Source organism: Carlito syrichta, unplaced genomic scaffold, assembly GCF_000164805.1.
Source record: "Carlito syrichta isolate Samal-C Ts95f unplaced genomic scaffold, Tarsius_syrichta-2.0.1 Scaffold314333, whole genome shotgun sequence".
Taxonomy (NCBI): Eukaryota; Metazoa; Chordata; class Mammalia; order Primates; family Tarsiidae; genus Carlito; species Carlito syrichta.
Window position 1 is genome coordinate 133,501 of NW_007258429.1, and position 18,757 is coordinate 152,257.

Below are 18,757 nucleotides of genomic sequence, written 5' to 3' on the forward strand. Positions count from 1 at the left end.
GTGAGTGGATTGCCTGTGCCCGCGGGTTCGAGACCCGCCTGGGCAAATTGGCGAGACCTCATCTCTACAATAAATCAAAAATTAGCCGGGCGTGGTAGCGCACGCCTGTAGTTCCAGCTACTTGGAAGGCGGAGGCGGAAGGATCGCCGGAGCCCAGCAGGTCGAGGCTGCGGTGGCCGGGAGCGGTCACTGCACTCCAGTCTGGGCGACAGAGTGAGACTTCAACTCAAAAAAAAAAAAAAAGAAAGAAAATATGTATGATATGTGTAATATATGACTATTATTCACAATAAAGGTATCATGAGCCTCCAATGAGAAAATGGTGTAGGAAAGTACTTTGAAAAGATTTAAAGTCATATGCAAATGACTTTAAGAGATTAGTGATTGGGCTCTATCAAAGAGCAAACATGGGCCTCGATCATAGAGCAAACATGGGCCTCAATTCCTAAAGATGATATATGCATAAATGTGCCCAAAGTAATGAAAAGAATACTGTGTTGCCAATAATAAACTTTCCATAGTTTGTAATAAAGTTCTTGCTTATCGTTTCAAGACCATAAAAAATAAATAAAGTAAAATAAAGTGAGATACAGACTTGAATAGACATTTCTCCAAAGAAGATAAACAAATGGAGAACAGGTATATGAACAAATACTCAGCATTACCAGTCATCAGGGAAATGCAATTCAAAACCACAGTAAACTATCACTTCGCATGTGTCAAGATGAATATTATTTTTTAAAAGGACAAAAAGTGTTGGCAAGAATGTAAAAAAATTGGAAGCTTTGCACCTCATCATTGGGCATGCAAAATGGAGCAGCTGCAATGGAAAATGGTACAGAGGGTTTCCCAAAAAACAAAAAGAGAACTACCATATAACCCGGCAATTCCACTTCTAGGACTAGTTATTTATCCATAAGAAAGGAAATCAGAATCTCAAAGATTTATTCTGATTCTCATATTTACTGCAGCACTATTCACAATAGCCAAGAGCCAGAAACAATCTAATTGGTTATTGACTGATAAATGAATAGTAATATGTGATATATATATATGTATGTATGTATATATAATGTATGAATACTATTCCACCTTGAAAATTAAGGGAAGTCTCCAACATGTGACAACATGGATGAACCTTAACATTATACTAAGTGAAATGAGCCAGTCAAAGACAGATAAATACTGTATAATTCCACTTATATGAGGTACCTATAGTCAAATTGATAAAATCAAAAGGCGAAATTGTGGTTGCCAGGGCTAGGGGGAGAGGAAAATCAGAGTTAATCAACAGGCATAAAGTTTCAGTTAAGCAAGATGAATAAGCTCTAGGGATGTGCTGTACAACGTAGTAATTATAGTTAACAATAATTTAAGGTACAGTTAAAACTTGAATTATACAGATTTTGTGCTTAGAATTTTTGTAGCAATAAAATAAATTTTAAAAACTATATTTAAATAAATAAATATGCCAAACAGTGGGATTTTATTCCAACTTTTACATGTGGTTAGGAGTTGATTTACTGCACTGAATCACAAAGCCATAAAAAAGTGTTTTACACTGACAAAAATGACAATTTTAAACTATAGACCTTGTAGCAAGTGTCACTACTTGTTGACTTAGCATGAATACTTACTGCTGCTTAATACTATTATTACGGATCTAATTTCAACAAGAGTCGATTCAAGTCTAACTATTTAATGAGCTACAGTTCTTATCTTGAAATTTCAGATGTTCAGAGCACATTGTTGCCATGTTCTATGACAATGCTGCTACGTGATAAGGGAGGTGTTTATTTTTTGAATAAGATAATACTGTAAAGTAATATATGTAGAGGAATTAAGTAAGCTTGCACAAATGGCATATTGCTTAAGGAAAGATTAAAAGGCAATAACACCTTTTTAATACTATCTTAAAGTGAAAGATAGAACATTATTAGATCACCGCTAAATTCACTTCCTCTCTACACACAAAAAAATGCACATACAAAATGTGCTGCCAATATCTTATTTCTCAAAGCTACTGAAAATACAGCTTTAACATTCTAATTCTGCTTTTTAAATATAGATATTTGTAAAACCCTTTTCATCTAATTAGTGAGCTACTGAAACATCTTTGCGGACAAAAAATAATACTGTTTGTTTTCAGTATAAAATAATTATTTTTGGTTTTCAAGTTCTTAATATGCACTTGTATTAATTTGCTTATTTAACTCTCCAGTAGCTTGCAAATTAGACCTATATTGCATATTATTATATGATGGAACTGGATTCATATAATAATGTTTACTAAATTTGTTTTCATATTCTACATTTTGCTTACACATACAATGTTAGCATGCAGACCACTGCATATTCACTAAATATCTGGGTTCCTTGAAATGTACTATCAGCCGGGCTGGGTGGCTCAGCCTGTAATACCGCACTTTGGGAGGCTGAGGTGAGTGGATTGCGTGAGCCCGTGGGTTCGAGACCCGCCCGGCGAACTTGACGAGATCTCATCTCTACAATAAATCAAAAAAATTAGCCGGGCGTGGTAGCGTGCGCCTGTAGTGCCGGCTACTAGGAAGGCTGAGGCGGAAGGATCCCCGGAGCCCAGCAGGTCGAGGCTCTGGCCACTGCACCCCAATCTGGGTGACAGAGTGAGACTCCAACTCAAAAAAAAAAAAAAAAAAAGAAAAGAAAGAAAGAAAAGAAATGTAGTATCATATGTCTATACAGTTCATAGTGTCATAAATTTATTTGGATATCATATCGGGTTGTTTTTTACTGATGATTCCAAAATGAACAAACCACAAACATTACAGTTTTCATCTGATGGAGCTCAATTTATTTAATTTTTTTTTTTTTTTGAGTTGGAGTCTCACTCTGCCGCCCAGACTGGAGCGCAGTGGCCGCTCCCGGCCCCCGCAGCCTCGACCTGCTGGGCTCCGGCGATCCTTCTGCCCCAGCCTTTCAAGTTGCTGTAACTACGGCGCGCGCTACCACTCCCGGCTAGTTTTTTGATTTATTGTAGAGACAAGGTCTCGCCAAGTTGCCCAGGTGGGTCTCGAACCACGGGCTCAGGCAATTCACTCACCTGGGCCTCCCAAAGCGCGGGATTACAGGCTGAGCCATCGAGCCCGGCTGGAGCTCAATTTAAGTTTAAAAGATAATAAACAATGAAGAGCAGGTCTTTATTAAGTATTCCTGATCAAAAAAATTAGAAAGACACAGTAAGAATAGAAGGAATTTAATATCTTTTCTTCCTTTTAATTTTTTCCTGCTCCAGGCAATTGTCTTAGTAAATTCAATCCTGGAAAAATCTAGCAAGAACCCATTTTATCCCGCTTGTTTTTCCTATAGTTTTGTTTATTTATTGTATGCTGGGCCTAACTTTTTTTCTCTCTTCATTTTGGAAATGTATGTTTTAATTTGCACTTAAAATTTGACTATCATTTTGAAGAAATTCTATCTATTGTTACCTGCTAAATCAGATGATATAAAATGCTCTATATTTGGTCACTTCAGAACTACACACTTTTTTGGTAAAACCAATGAAATTGTTGTTGCTGAGTTCTGCTAAAGAGACAGAACACTATCTAGCAATGATTTACTTAGTCCTGCCTTTTGCTTGGTTGAACACAATGTCATAATGCCAGACCAAAGTAAAAACTTAAAAGAGTAGCTTTATACAACTATCACCATATTTATGCCAAAAATTCTATGCCTGATTTCTTGATATTTTCCATTCTTCTCAAATAAAGGAAACAAGCATCATTAAAATAACAAAAGGGCACAATTACAATAAAATTTTTCCTATGACATAGAATGTCTATCAAAAATCAATACTGCTGACTTTCCTGCAGATTCACTGCATCATTTGTGATTGAAAAATGCAGTTCATAAATGCTCAACTAGTACAATATAGCAGCTAAAGCAGAATGGCTAAAAAGGACCTGGCAGAAAGAAATGTCTTTGAAAATATAAACTAAAGCATATTACTAAACAATCAGACATACCTATTTTCTATAGTAATAGAGAAGTAGCAAGACGAGCATGTGGTAATCAGGAAAATAAAAAGCTGACTCCTAGAACAGACTTTACAGAAACCAGAAATTGAAGGAATAGCTGAAATGATTGTGATGTTTTGGAAAGAGTTGCCACAACAGCAGACCAGAATACATGCTGTGCCTAGACTTATAGTCAAAAGGATAATGTTATGATGTCTCTGATGCTCTGTCTGTCCATTATTTTCCAGTCTACCAATCTTCTCTCCTTTTAGTCCCTACAGCAATGTACTGGATACACTATCCCTAATATATGGGCTACTATGTAGATTCTTTTTTTCAAATTTAACCAAAAGCTCCACACAAAACCAATATGGATCTTTAAAATATTGCCTAGTTATGGTGCACACACTCCTGCAATATTAATACTGACCACAAAGCTACAGTTAGTTATATCGCATGATTAAATTGCATGAGGATTGCTAAGACTGGAAGAAAACACAAACATTTTACCATGAAGATTTATCAAAAATGTTTATTTCACAATAACAGAGTATCCAGGGAAAAAAAGCATTTGTTTATGGTTGAGCCAAAGGAAAGGTATTTGCATTTTGCCTATTTTTTAAAGATTATAAAATACATTCAGTAAGTGTTCTTTGGTGAGATAATATTCAGTTTCTATTTTCCTATTAAAGCATCTTTTTAAAAGTTGTATTTACCTGGTTCGCATGCTTGATTTAAAGTCACAATAAAAACATGTTGAGATTTCTTCATTATGGGAGTAAATTCAGGATATAACAAAAAGGTTTTATAAAATACAGCAGAACTAATATGATAAACATATTTACTCTAATATATATTAGTAATGTAATTTACATTCAATGAATATATATTTGGTGTTGACTTATTTCTTCAAGCATTGACAAAAAATTGGAATTTAGCTATGATTTACTATTTATTTCTGAAATTGTTGAAGCTATACACTGTGTCCTAAGCAGAGAGTGTGAGATTCTTGTCATCATCTAACCATGATTGCTGAGGATACAAATTTTAGCCTTTTTTCCTATTACCTAGGTTAATAACCCAATTGCAACTATTTACTGCCTACAAAATGAAATAATGTGGGTCTTTTCATCCTCCTTGTTAAGAAGATAATAAGTTTAGAGAAGTTAAAGTAACATTCCCAAACATCACAGAACCAAAATTTAAACCTTAGACATTTGAACTTTAAAATTTATGCAAAAGAGTTATAGAAAACACCTTATTCTTTAGATTAAAAATATTCTGAGATTTGTTGTATTCTGTTGGTGTCTGTAGTAGAAAATCCTATTGTTCAGATAACTTGGGCTATCCATGACAAAAACATATTAAAGCTCTCATCGTTCCAATTTTAGTGCATGACAAGGTGAAAAGTCAAATGATTTTTTTCCTTCTGTTTCACATATGAACTTTGCAATCATAAAAAAAGAAAATCATAAAAGCAACAACAACAATGCACTGGTTCACTGAGACATCATCTGTGTCTCTATTTTAATATTTTGATCATGTTGTTAAAAATGTATGATTATAGCAACTTGGATAGTTTTAGAGTTCATCGTACTCAGTGATCTATCTCAGAAACAAAGGCCTGAATACTACATGTTCCCTCTCATGGGTGGGTCCTGAATATTACTCACAATACTACAAGAGAGGGATTGGCAGTAGCAAGAGAGGGATTGGCACTGCCAGGGGAGGGAGGATGATGGCACAATACACCATTAAGGATATCTGATCCTAAACCAGGGGAAGTGAGGACCAGTGAGAAGCCCAAACTTCACCTGTAGGTAGACCACAGGTGTACCTAATCCTGACTTATACCCCACATCTTTAAAATAAAGTAAAGAGGAAAAGATGTATGATAATGCTGCTACAAGAGTGATATTGGTCCCTCACTAAAGGTTCATCTTACTTTCTACCTTTAGAGTTGCTTTCTTCCTGTTTCCCCAAAGTTAACAAGATAGGGCCATAAATACTCTCAATAGAGTCATCTCTTTAAATTGAGTTCCTAGTGAAGAACAGGCTCTTTTTAAAAGAAATGTCTGACTCATTTTCTTGCTTTGATTTAATACACATCTTAAACTTATGTCTGAAATTTTAAAGGAAAAGCAACCCTAAATGCAAAGTCCACTTTCAGTACTTTGGGAAGCATTATGGACTGAATTGTGTCCCTCCCATTCCAAATTCGTATGTTGACACGCTAACCTCCAGTGTGACTGTATTTGAAAATAGGATTTCCAGAGAGGCAATTAGGGTAAAATGAGATAATAAGGATAGAACCCTAATCCAACAGAGCTGGTGTCCTTCTATGAAGAGGAAGGGATGCTAGAGCTTTCTCTTTCCTTCAATGCTTGCACAGAACAAAGGCCATGTGAAGACACAGCAAGAAAGCATCCCACCTTCAAGCCAGGAATACAGCCCTCACCCTGATGGTACCTTGATCTTAAACTTGCAGCCTCTAGAACTCTGAGAATATATATCTGTTGACTAAGCCACCCAGTCTGAGATATTCTGTTATGACACCCCAAGCTGACGAATACAGGACATCATCAGATTTGCACTATATGTTTCTAACAAACCTAGATATGCCTAGATATACCTAAAGTCTACTAAATGATGTTTCTGATCACCTAGATGTTGTGAAGGTCATTCAAAGGCAAGAAGCTAAAAAAATCTTTATGGCTAAGAAAAAAAGCTGAGGTTAGTACTTGGGTGCAAGTGACAGCAAAAATTTTACTGCTACTTCATTTTTCACTTAAACTGACTATCTATGACAATGGGCACACCACACTAAAGAAGAATTGCTTTGTATTTTGTTTCATACCTATAACTATCAGCAATTCTACAACTGAAATAATAATTTATTTCTCATAACACTTAGGTGTCAGTTACATTCCTCTAAACAGAAAAGACAACTATCATGAATCGATCACAGTATACAAAATGTTTTCTGACATGTTCTCACTCATATAATGGACCTTGAACATCCAATGTAATACTATAAGAAAATGACTGACGGTACTAGGAAACTATGGGGGGGAGGGAGATAGGATTAACAGTAGCAAATATCTGTCTGGGGCTGGGAAAACACCTCTTATCAACAGGGTGTCTGAATGAAACGTAATTGTACACCTAACCCTTAACTGTACCCCACAAAACTATAATAAAAATACTGATTAATTATTAAAAAAAAAAAATGTTTTCTGGTGAAACTCACCGCAATGCTAAGCATTTATATTTAAAACTTCCCTGTGAGTTTTATAAAATAACAAGAACAAATAATAGTTGCCTAACAGAGAAACCAAAGATGCTTCTTAATCTCTATCTTTTTCCATGATAATTTATCGAGACATCCTGGAAAAAGGAAAAAAATGAAAGAAAAAAAAATAGAGAAATAAAGGAGAGAGGGGAAAAGAGATGGATGAGGTATAGGCTTCTCCTGTATCTATAGTCAGAAATACTTTTGCAATGACTTGAATTCCGGATTTAATACATATTTCAGGAAGACGTTTTAATTAGACAGTTTTTATAAATGCTATGGTTGAGCAGACTAAATCAAGGGATCTATATAATTAAATAAAATGAGTCCTACCTGTCCTTTTTTTTTTATAGAATTCATCATCACCTTTTAGGCAGATATAAAGTATGTTTTTCATACTAATATAGGTAACCTATTTAATTTTGTATTTGCCTTTGAAATTGAGAGATATCAACCCATAAGTGCTTGCAATACATTAAAATAAATGAAATTTGTTTTATCATAATTTCTATGTGCTCTTATGTTGGTAATACATATAATCTGAGAAATTAAAAAATAATTTATATTCAGTTACCATAATTACAATAATTTCAAATTTATTAACATCCTAAACTTGTAAATCTTAACAGGCTTATTTTAATAAACCATGAGAAATACAGCTACATTAAGAATTTACCAGGCTGTGGGGGCACACTTCATCAATAAAGGTACCTGATCTCTAACCAAAGCAGGGACCAAAGTGAGACCCAAACTTTACCTGTACAATGACAATTTGTATATTTAATCCTGAATAGTACCCCCACATCCTTAAAAATAAAAAAATGAAAATAAATAATTTACCAATCAAGAGCTAACACTTTTCTTCCAAATGGGAGTAGGAAAACAATCACAGCAACCTCTGGACCCTGATATAGCATTACGTCAATTGGTCAGTGTGCATGACAAGAAATAAATAAGCATGGCACATTATTTTTTACAAAATTCCATGGACTGCCATGATAAAGTCTAAGCAGCTACTTTAAGTACAATACATAATGACACTTATGTGGAAGGAGACATTTTCATAGCATACCAAGCAAAAAATAGGGGCCAGCAAAATGAATGGGCACTTTCTATGTCTGATATACAATTATGAGCACTATTTGTTATGTCCATTACAGTAGGAAAGTAAGAAAACACGTTACTGGTAAATCTACAGATGACACTGATTTTTAAAATGATACCTAGTACTGATTTTCTAAGCAGTTCTGGAAAATTGATTTCTGTTAACAGAAGTTTCTATTCATAAAATGAACAGGTTCATGAAAAACAGTCTGATAACAAATAATACTACTTTTAATTATCTTCCAAAACAATTATTTAAACTTATTTAAAATGTATACATTTCCAGGCCATCTCCCAGAAAGTCTAATTCAACAGGTATGAATGGACCTAGAAAAATTGTACTCTATTATGCAACTGCTCTGTTGCAAAACTTTTAAGACATAGCAGACATTGTTTCCATCTTAACATGCTATGTCATTTGGACACTGTGCGGATCAAATCCATAGACAGATTGTAATTAAAAAGTTGATGTGATCGTGGAGATTTTGCAATTAAATTTTGCTATACCAAAAGTACACTGATTAGACAATTTGACCTCCATTACAAAAATAATTTCCAAAGTTAATACTTTTATAAACATATCGGTTTACAGAGTAGATTAAGCAAATCTATGGCCATATTTATAATTTTATCCCCACAATAATGTTCGTATTTTCTTTAACATTTTGCAAACCAAGAGTTAATATATAGCAATTTTACCTACATCACTTAGAGATTCAAAGCAGTGACAATCAGACAAAGCACCCAACTTTCACTTTTAACTGTAGCAATGGTGACTCAGGTTCTTTTTCCAATGTTAGAAGAGCAATGGACCATCATACATGCACTTATTTGTCAGTGTGTAGACCTGTTTCATGAGGATGCTCTAAACTTAATTTATTCTCTGTGTACTTTGAAAGCTATCTCAATGATTTCACCTATTTTAAATGAACAAATCCTTTCAAGTATGTGTACGACCATATGGGGAAAGTTCTGAAGTGAACCTGGTTGAACATGTAAAGTAACAGGCATAGGACATACCTGATTACAGCTATTGAAGAGTCAAACAGGTACAAGCTTATACTTTTAAAATTATTTACCATAGCCCTAATACTCATTTGTAGTGAACATCAATCTAAAATTTTTGTGAGATAATTTATAAAAGAGAATAATGGATTTTTATGGTTACTCAGTCTAGATGCACATGAACCTGAAAAATAAAGAATGAAACATAAAGCTAAAAGGTTAAACAAAATATCTCTATTTGTGGTACTCCTGTACCCCCCATAGGACAGGTACTCAAGACTGTTTTCTGAGCTGACAGTTGTTAAAAACCATCTCAGAAATAAAGTCACTCAGCTGCTTTAAAAGACTGCAGGAATTCTGTCTCCTTTCATGGTAATCTTTCCTTTCAGCTTCAAGATAAGAAGCCCTGGTTTATTCTTTATGAAACACTCTGATATTTAAGTTCATTTTCTCAAGCTTTATAAAATCTGAGAAGAGTTGGGCAGTCTCCTATTTACGGTAACTCTTCAAACATTTGGATTCATCTTGTCCCCATCCCTTATGAGATGTGAGATCTTGGAAAATAACAAAACCATACATGCCTGAAACATAAAATATTATATATTATTTGATAACAGCTCTTAGTCTTTAAAGAACTTTTGTATATCTTGTTTTAATTCAAATCAAGTCAATGAGGACACATTGATTATTATAGAACAGTTTGTTAAGTGTCAGAGGATATGAAAAAAATGATAAAATCTACCTGTTTATGCCCCTATCGTTATAAAGATAAATTGAGATAACAAATACTAAAGATTTCAAAAATTTATAAAGTACTGTTCAAGTGCAAGGTTGTAACATAAATAATTATGTATTCACTGTTTCATTCTTCCCTTTTCCACTGCTACACTTTTACCTATCCCATAGGACCTGTTTTCACTTTATTTTTAATTTTTCTCTCAGAATCATATGCATTTCAAAAATATATTAAACTATGAAAAACAAAATTAGCTATACTAAATCACAACATATTTCATGCCAAGAGCAACCAAATTAGTTTGTTTTTAATATCCGAATTCCTATTTTTTCCAGTAAGATGAGATTATTAACTTTTATAAGTCTTAAATCCACTAAACTTGTATATTTCTATTTTTTTCTGCAACATACTTTCTATCTAGCCTTTCTTATTCTTATTGATGAAGTTTACTTTCCTCTCTCACATTTTTCTTGTACTTCTCTCTAACGACTTAATTGACACCTAATAGAGCACTTTCTAGTTTAAGGTGATTTACATCTTAGCCAACTGCTGACCCATAATAGGAGCCCGATAAGTGTTTGATGAATAGATAGATAAATGAATAAAAGAAGGAGCATGTGAAAATTTTACCAACTAAATGAAATATATGTTGATGAATCAATGTATGAACACACTTAAAAAATATCTTCTCATAAAGTCCCAGATTTAATGTTTTTACCAAGTAAGTCAGTTGAAATATCTGACCAAGTCCTTGTTGCAAGAACTAATAAAGTGTTCCACAGCCTTTATACACACAACAACTTATTAAATCTTTCTTACAACTTTATGAGTTTTTGAGGAAATGAAGAAAAGAAGCGTGAAGTGACTTGTTCAACTTCTAAGAACTAGTACTCTAGGAGCAGAACCTAGACCCAGACAAAACAAAGTCCACACTTTTCGAGATTTTGTTAGTTGGAAAGGAAACTTTAAAATTCTGTAGTTGAACATAATTATTTAAAAGTAAAAGTTTACATTTGTTGCGTGAAATGTTGGATTTTCTCAAAACCAGTTCAAATATTAATTTACTAAAGTGACTTTAAACACAATCATACAAAAGATGGTTTACTCACATGCTCTCTGTTTTTGCTCCTTCACTTAACAATTTCTTCTTAATCTGCTTACAGTTGTTCTGAAGTCTATATTACTGAACACAGGCTAACTTATGTTGCAATTTTGCTAATGTTTTGACATTTTCTACAAAAATATTGTCCTAAAAACACAAACCTGGAATACCAATTAGCTTTCTTGTCTTGAAACAAAGTAAAAGAAAGGGTTTTTTTTGTTTGTTTTTGTTTTTGTTTTTCAACTGAGCTTTGAAGTCCCAAAACTCAATTAGCAACATATAGCATGATTTTTTGTATGAAGAATTTAGTATTGCTTAAGTAGCTTTTGGCATTGGAAATAGGCTTGTTTGTGACACTTATGAATGCAGTATTTTAAGGAGCTATAATTTTGTATGGCATATATACAAACATATTTTATGAAGTATATTGCAATTAAATTTTACTGTGTCCATTTACCACACTTTTCAGATATCCTAGAATTTTCTGGAAAAAAAAAGGTGGTGTTTGTTCCAACATATAATATCAAAATCATTTAGTCTATAGAAAAGTTAAAGAGCCTTTTACAACATTTGTTGTAGATTACAGACATATAACATGCATAGATAATTCCGTACCTGTTTTATTAGACAGTCTAAACGATACCATCTTATCAGGGATATTACATACATTTCTCACTGAAGCAATGCAGCTATAGTTAGCATAGTCCTGAGGTCGAAGATTCTTTAGTTTTAAGATCTTTGTTTCACCCTGAAAATGTAGAAAAGGTCATTAGTAAAAACCAGTAGTAACCAGAATAAATGAATAAAACATGGCATTATGTTGTATTAAATCATATTATTGTCAGAATATGGCAGGCAGTCTTATTTTTAAAGAAAATATCCTAATGACAAAAAAGCCACATTTTAAAATAATATTGTAATATTAAGTATGCCTGGAAATAAAAACTAACATAATACAATAAAAATTCATAACATTTTATTTGCAAACTAGCTTCCTAGCGGGAAAAATCTATTTCTGGTGGTAGTTATGCAAATCATTATGCAAAGATCAGAGCAGTGTACTTAATAATGGAGTTTGTTCAACAAACACTGCAATCTATGCAGACATCAACATGAAAATTTATACAAAAGTCTATGAAAGATCCAATAAATGAAACACTGTTTTGGGAACAAAATTAATGAAGTAAATCTAATAATAGATAATTAAATTTGTAAACATAAATACTTTGTATATGTAGATAACACGTGGCAGATCTAAAATTGAATGAAGTATTCACGAGTGTTTATGTTATTTTGTTCTTTTTATTGTATGCCAAGGAGATCAAGGGATAGGTCTCCAGATAAATTTGTAAAATTGTAGATAGATCCACGTCAGACAAATGGCCAGAAATATTTTACAAAATCTTAGTGAGCTAGAAAAGACTATGTAAAAACATTAGATTGAAATTGTTCAAAGGGCTAAAAACAAACAACAAAAATAAAAACCTCTTCTGCCCAATTCAGATTAGCTCCCTTGAGATTTCTTACCTTCTAAAGTCATTAATACATTTTAAAAAATAATTCCTCTCATAAGTAACTTTCTTTTTGTGATAGCAAAACAGTGTCCCATTGACTTTATAGTATTAGGGATAGCAATTTTCAAAACATTAATTTTTTCTGGATAACACCTGTATAGGACAATGACTTTCTGCCACTTTACCTGTGTAGCCTCAGTCAAGACGTAAAAATTTGAAATATTTTTATATGCTAATGAGAAGTACTAGAATATCTAATGACAATACATAAAATCATTGCCATTCATTTGCAAGAAAGCTTGCCTAGACATAGGCACAAAGTTTTCCAAATGTGTCAATGAATCTCTATTCCAATGCACATAAGCATCATGTCCATAATTCTTTCCAATCACTATCAAAATTAGGTCTGAAATCACCTTCATCATCTTCCTCATTGGTATAAAAAATAGCCTTGTATCTTTTAATTTTTATTTTTAAAAGTGTTACATAAACGTATCCCACATAAATATATACAAAAGACTGTGTGTGTTCCTGGAATTTATATTGAAAACTCACCCTTTTCTATATTAACTATATAAAGTGCCTAGAAAAGTGTGCTTCATTAGAAAAAAATAGTTGAAAGAAAATATTATGCTAAAATGACTTGACTCAGATAATTTATGAATAAGATGATACATCTTAACCCTGCTACCTCTGTGACATTTAGTACTCAGATTACTTAACTTTTCTTTCTTCTCTTAACACTTAACTAGTGGTGTTTCCTAGAATTCTATTTGTTTCACCTCACTTTATAAATTTTCCTCAGGAGATATTATCCTTGCCAATTAGTATTTACTACAAGCCCTGTCTTCCTGCCCACCTGCCCCCTTATCTGTATCCCTGTGTCAGAATTCTCTCTTAAGTTTCAGAAGCACACACCAAACATTTACCTCAACGTGTCTATTTTGGTGCTTCACAGACACCTAAAAATCAACATATCCTAAACTGAACTTCAAATTTATTCCTTTAATCCCACTCTTTCTTCTGTAATAACAAGAATTTAGACTTAATTATAACTTCTTATTCATATATTCAATATCTTCTTCTCAGCTAGGCCTTTTTATTTTATTTTTTAGTTTTTTTCATTTTAAAGATGTGGTGTGCAATTCAGAATTAGGCATATAAGTGGTCATAGTACAGGTAAAGTCTGAGCTTCCCTTTGGCCTCCACTTTGCCTGGCTTGAGATCAGGTACACTTACTGATGTTATGTGCCCCCCACCCCTGGCAGTTTCCGGCTACTGCCAATCCTTTTCTTATAGTATCATGGTAAATGTTCACGGTCAACTTATGAGTGAGAACATTTGGTACTCAGTTCTTTGCTTCTGTGATAAATCACTGACTACGATAGACTCTAAATCCATCCAAGTTGCTGTGAATTCATAATTTTGTCCTTTATGGCTGCATAATAGTACATCCTGTATATGTACCACATTTTTTATCCAGTTCAGTTTCAATGGACAGCACAGTTGTTCCATGTTTTTGCTATTGTAAGTATTGCTGCAATAAACAATGCATGTGCAGGTATCTTTTTTGTAGAGTGACTTAAGTTCCTCCAGGTATATTCCCAGAAAGAGGACTGCTGGGTCATAAGGAAGGTCAAATTCTAGTTCTTTTAGGAATCTAGGCCCTTTTATTAACTTTTCAATATGTTCAATCTCAAGGATTATTTTTATTTATTTTTAATCATAGTGCTCTAACTGCTACATTTAACTGAAAAAACCCATGATTGTGCTTCATATAGTTAAGAATGTAAGCAAGCATAATGATTCATAATTTAACCCGGAAATTTTTCAGCTTTATTGAGATATAAATAACAAGTAAAAACTTAGATATTTAAGGTGCACAATTGTATGTATGTTTTGATATACACTGTGAAATAATCACCAAATCAAGTTTATTAACATTTGCATACCCTCCTATAGTTACCGTTTTTTCACTTTTAATATGAACAGTCTGATACCATTTCCCTGCTAAGACACATGAATGACTGGCTATTGTTTTTACAAATAAGCACACCAGTGAATTTTGGGGAGCCAACATAAACTTACTGTCAACTCTGTATGATCTGCAGTCTCCGTGCATCGCTGGTCTGAATTTACTCTCTTAGTGCCTTGTACACATCCAGCTTCCTCCTTCTACATAACCTTTGCACATGGCTGGCTGTTCATCCCTATGCTTAATCAACTCCATCTCATTCTTGGATGCCAGCACTCTTCACTTCCACAGATAAGCTGTTCCTCAACTTTCTGAAGCAGGAGTAATTGTTTCTTTATGAGACATGCTTTTCTTTGTAGCAGTCTCATTTTTACACTTATTTGGGTAATACAATTTTTTTCCAGACTCTTCCCTTTGCCAGTAAGTGCCTAGCGAGCAGAGATTATGCCTGTCTTGCTCTCGGCATTATATTCTGCACACATTGCACAGAGCAGACACTTGTTAACTTAATACCTTTTCAATTAAAAGTACTATAACTACTCAGGGCTTTGTTTTATACAAATTTATTTCCCCAGAATTCACTATTCACTTGGCACTGATATAAACTCGATAGATGTTAAATCGATGAAATATAATCAGAGATTAAATGCACTTAATAAAAATGTCCTTTTATATATAATCAATAGTTATTTGTGAACATTACAAACAAGAAAGAGGGTGTATTTTTCTAGAAACAATTTTATCTAGATTACAGTTTTAGCTTTGTAGGGAAATTTTAAATGACAACAAAAATCAGACAAAATCTGAACCACACGAAAAGAAATAAAATTTAAATGAAAATTAACAGAAAGATAAATGACCTGTATAGATGATATATATAGATATATGTAGTCACATATTTGTAATGTAATAAGATATATATTCAGTTACTATATATATATATAATTATCCCCCAAAAGAACAAACCTCTGGTCTTTCTGAAAGTTTTATTACATGCAGTCAGTATTCCAACAGCAACCACAAAGGGATAATGATTCTCGAATATTTTTCTTAGGTGATGAACAGTGTCATTGAGATATATATTTAATAATAAAGTCTCTTTATTCACATAGAGTTAATTATACTCTGTCAGGACTTCTTGTTTCTGTTTCAACTGACAAATTATTTTTAATTCATATTTTCTGATACTACTTTTCCAACATGCCACTGAAACTGTACCTATATCATTAATGATGATCTATTGTAAAAATTCAACAAACCTTTCTTTTCATGCTTGCATACTTATTTCTAGCACTTTAATTTACTTTTGCTACTTTGAAATCCCCGCTTGAAAGGGTAATTAATTATCAATATAATAGTCTTTTCTTGGTTGTTTTACCATATTGTTTTCTATCTACTGAAGTCTGTAATCTTCTACTATTATATCCGTAGTGGAATTGGATCCTTTATCATAGTTTCAGTTAACACCTATGTATAGATAACTGACAACTCTCTAAGCAAAAGGAATCTCACTTGTAAAAGTCACCAATAGTATTTTAATTAAAAAATTCTAAATTTTCCTATTATGGAAGTTACAATGCTTATTAGCGATTGCTGTCTTGCCCTTGATTATGCTTTTCTTTCTGAATCACTTCAGATAATCTAAAATAATCTAATTCCTTTTGCTGATTCATATTTTTTAAATTATTGACTTCTATTTTTCCTGCGTTATTCATCTTCCTCCTCAATACACACATACACATACACACCCCACATACATAACACTTTGTCGATGAGCAAAAGGCTTATCTTTTGTTGATCTTCTCTTTTATTTTTATATCTTTTGACCCCTGACCTCTTTTATATGAGGTCTCCCACATATCTATCTGTGACCTCAGCCCTCATCTCATGTTCCTTGATCACACCTGGTGAACATTTTCATCAGTTGGGCATACCATGTCATATCAAACTCAGAGAGCTCAATATCCCACTCCATTTACTGACCCCTCAATCTCACATCACTTTTCTAGCATAGCATCACTTTCTTAATGATAGCCACCATCATTCTCCCCATAATCTGGACTCAGAGCTGATGTCATCATCCATTCTTTACTGCTTCTCCTTCCCCAAATTCTATGACAACAGTGCCAGTGCTTTTGACTCATTCTTCCATTTTCTTCCACATATGGCATTTCCTTTCCAATCCTACAGGTATGACACTTGCTTTAGACACTTATCAACCATTAATTTAACAAATATTGCTTGAGCACTTATTCTGGCTAATGTGATACACTTTTCACTACAGAGAACTACAGCTCACCTTTACCCCAGTCATTCTGTATGCTACCACCAGACATGACTCCATAATGTCATTTACATGCTAGAAAATCATAAGTTGCTTCTTCACTGAAAGGCCATTTCAAAAACTAAGTTGATAACATTGTCATGTACGACTCTCTGTAGTCTAAGCAAATTAATTTTTTTCATTATTCTTCATACAAACTTCATTCCTATGAAATTAATTTTATGACAATTTTGATGTAGCTCTTTATGATTTCTCAACCCTTTGTCATTGTTATGAAAACGCTATCCTCCCTTTGATATTAATCTTTTTCTGTTTCTATCTGAACTGAAGTGTAATTCAAAAAAATACAGACGTACTTTGTGAAACCTTGTTGACATCATCAATTAAGTAAATTCTCTTTCTTTGGAGACAGAAATATCCTGTCTCCCACAACACCTAACAGGGAGCTTTTATATCTATTGCTTAACAAATATTTGTGGACTAGCACAACGTACTTAAATTTTGGTCATTTCCACTTGATATATTCCCTAATAAAAATGTACTCATAGTATGTACTCATAATGGCTTTTTTTTTTCCCCCCGCTTGTAGCAAGGATTACTATCAAACTCCACTCATTGGGTCAGAGACCCAGCAGTATTAATGAAAAACTTGCCCCTCGTGTACCTACACTTGACGAATGGGTTTTAAAAAGAAAAGATACAATATAAAATCTGTAAAAATTAGATTTGTTCATTTTTCCACACCAAGCTTTCTACTGGTTGCTTATGTCTGTAGCATTTCTTATATCATTCTCAATGCTTTTTCACCTTTTTGCCCTTTTTATAAATGCTGTCACAGTAATCAATTGGAAACAACATTTGTTTCTTTCACTGTAATGTTTTATATTTAAAAATTTTCACTTGAACTACTAAAATCTGTACATGGCCAAATCTCTAGTTTATTCAAGTTCTTTGTAAAAGATAAAAAATATATCAATTTATTTAAATGTTATGCTAACCACAGCAAGTTATAACTATCAAATTTTAAGAAAAAGCCAGTTGATGATTTTACATTAACTACAACAATGAAGCACATGAACTGCTCTAAAGTTCTGTTTCTTAATCTTCAAGCTACCAAAATGGAAATGATGTCTCTAAAAACTCATCAAGCTGCATATTTATGTTACATGTGCTTTTCTACATGTAAGTCATATTTCAGTTGAAAATATGTAAAATTAACTATAGCCTTATTTTAATGAACAGATAATCACTTACTACATACTCTGTATAAAGTACTTTCTAAATGCTTGGGACACAGTGGGAAAAACATTGAGCATATATGTTAGAAACAATAAATATCTAAACAAATACAGAGAATGACTTTAAAAAGTATTAAATGCTATCAAATAAACAAGGCAATACAGAAAGATGAAGATGTGATCACTACTTTAGGTGAGACAGCTTGGGAAGTGACTTCTCTAAGGAGGTCATTTCTTTTTTTTTTAATTTTTAATTTTAAAGATGTGGGGTACAACTTAAGGTTAGGTATACAAATGCTCATTATACAGGTACTCTTGTTGATAAGGTGTGTCCCCCATCCCCTGGTGGTTTCCTACTACAGTCAATCCCTTTCTTATAGTATGTGATGACTGTTCAAGGAAGAGGTCACTTCTGAATTGAAATGTGAAGAACTAGAAAAATATTTAAGAGATGAATGATAAGCCAGGCTCGGTGGCTCAGCCTGTAATCCCGCGCCTTTGGGAGGCTGAGGTGA

At 33.3% G+C, this 18,757-nt stretch overlaps 1 protein-coding gene across 1 annotated transcript in view; it reads right to left on the bottom strand.

Moving 5' to 3' along the window:
* LOC103273992 (MAM domain-containing glycosylphosphatidylinositol anchor protein 2-like) overlaps window positions 1-18,757 on the bottom strand; it is a 647,680-nt gene that overhangs the window by 73,304 nt on the left and 555,619 nt on the right. The window contains exon 5 of the mRNA XM_008071450.2: window positions 11,847-11,979. Coding sequence (XP_008069641.1) covers window positions 11,847-11,979 — 133 coding nt within the window. The remainder of the gene's footprint in view (window positions 1-11,846; window positions 11,980-18,757) is intronic.